Here is a 1,483-nt window from a genome sequence, read left to right on the forward strand (position 1 = left end):
AGCACACAAGGACGATGTCCTGACCAAACTCGATGCCGGAGTAGATACCACAAGTTCACACTACAACTCATACACCGATAGACCCAAAGGAGTGTGTCGCTCCAGAATCATATAACAAGCAGCATCTCATCCTAGAAATTACACAATAACCCATAACGAGGTTACCTGAACCTGCTGCCTCTGCTCTGGTCATGGCGTAGACTATGCCCGTCGCCTGAGGCCTGTTGCCTTTATCTCTCCGCTGGTGCTGGTGAGGAGTCTGAACTGGAGGGCGTGTCGCTGCCCTAACAAGAGTGGGACAATCCTTCCCAAAGTGGCCATCTTTGCCACAGTTGTTGCATCTACGGTAACCCTCTATGCATGGGAAGCGCTCCTCAGGTGTGGGCCCCCACATATGTAACACTACACTTGACCCTGCTGGGGAGGAAGACCCCTAGACCCCTGAGGCTGATGGGGAGGTCTGTCATATGGTCTCCTCCGCTCGTCGTATCTAGGCTTGGACCCAGATGGTCAACCAATCCTCTGAGGGTGCTGGGGCCGCTAACCCTCTACCTCATTCTTCATCTTCTCCATCACCTTGGCCTTTTCCACTAGAGCGGCAAAATCCTGAATGGATATGGGTGCTACCATCAAGCGAATATCTCCCCTGAGGCCGTTCTCGAATTTCCAACAACTCCACTCCTCATCGAGTGGCAAGGTATAAAAGCGGCTGAGGTGCTTGAACTTCTCAGCATAGTCGGTCACGGTCTTCCCTCCCTGGGTAAATTGGAGGAATTCCACCTCCTTGGCATATCGAATGCTGTCTGGGAAATATTCCGAGAGGAATTTCCCCCTAAAGGCCTCCTACGTCACCGGCTCGCCTCTCTCCTCCATGATGGATTTGGTACTGGTCCACCAGTGCTCAGCCTCCCCGGTGAGCATGTATACTGTGAAAGCTAACTTGTTCTCCGCTGGGCATGTTTTTGCATCAAAGATCCTCTCCAGATCCTTCAGCCACTGGTCTGCTGCGTCAGGGCTCGTCTTCCAGTTGAACTTCACGGGATGGTGTTTCAGGAAGTCTTCCAGACTCTACTCCCTGACTGGTGGTCATGGCTCTGGGCCAAACACAGGGGCAGTCACCCTGTTCTCTTCCAGCTGGCGGAAGGCCTCCATATGCTGCCTATGTACATCCTCGGCAGCCACACGTGCAGCCTCCATCTGCTACATCACTGCCCGCTGTTGCTCAAGCGACACCGCCTGTCGCTGCATCGCTGCCTCATGCCGCTGCATCATCGCTGTGCTTTGCTGCATCATGGCAGCCACCATCGCCTCTATTGCCTTGGCGATATCGGGCAAGTCCCCCTCGGACGATTGCGAAGTCCTACGAGGAGGTGCCATAGTTCACTAGCACACAGAAAATCACTTGGTTAGGCTCGAATAAGGTAAAAATTTAACTAAGAACACTAAGAAGGCACAGAGAAAGCTAAGCGGACATCCAAGTCCA

The 1,483-nt window shown here is 53.1% G+C and overlaps 1 protein-coding gene across 1 annotated transcript; it reads right to left on the minus strand.

The window, feature by feature from the left end:
- Window positions 1-540: 540 nt before the first annotated feature.
- Window positions 541-1,197, minus strand: LOC114172022. The gene is made up of 3 exons (XM_028056761.1): window positions 1,120-1,197; window positions 888-1,032; window positions 541-803 (listed from the first exon to the last, which is right to left on the minus strand). Exons 1-3 carry the CDS (start codon window positions 1,195-1,197, stop codon window positions 541-543), a joined length of 486 nt encoding a protein of 161 aa, XP_027912562.1.
- Between the last annotated feature and the right edge of the window lie 286 nt (window positions 1,198-1,483).

The sequence above is a fragment of the Vigna unguiculata genome, unplaced genomic scaffold (assembly GCF_004118075.2).
Source record: "Vigna unguiculata cultivar IT97K-499-35 unplaced genomic scaffold, ASM411807v1 contig_471, whole genome shotgun sequence".
Taxonomy (NCBI): domain Eukaryota; kingdom Viridiplantae; phylum Streptophyta; class Magnoliopsida; order Fabales; family Fabaceae; genus Vigna; species Vigna unguiculata.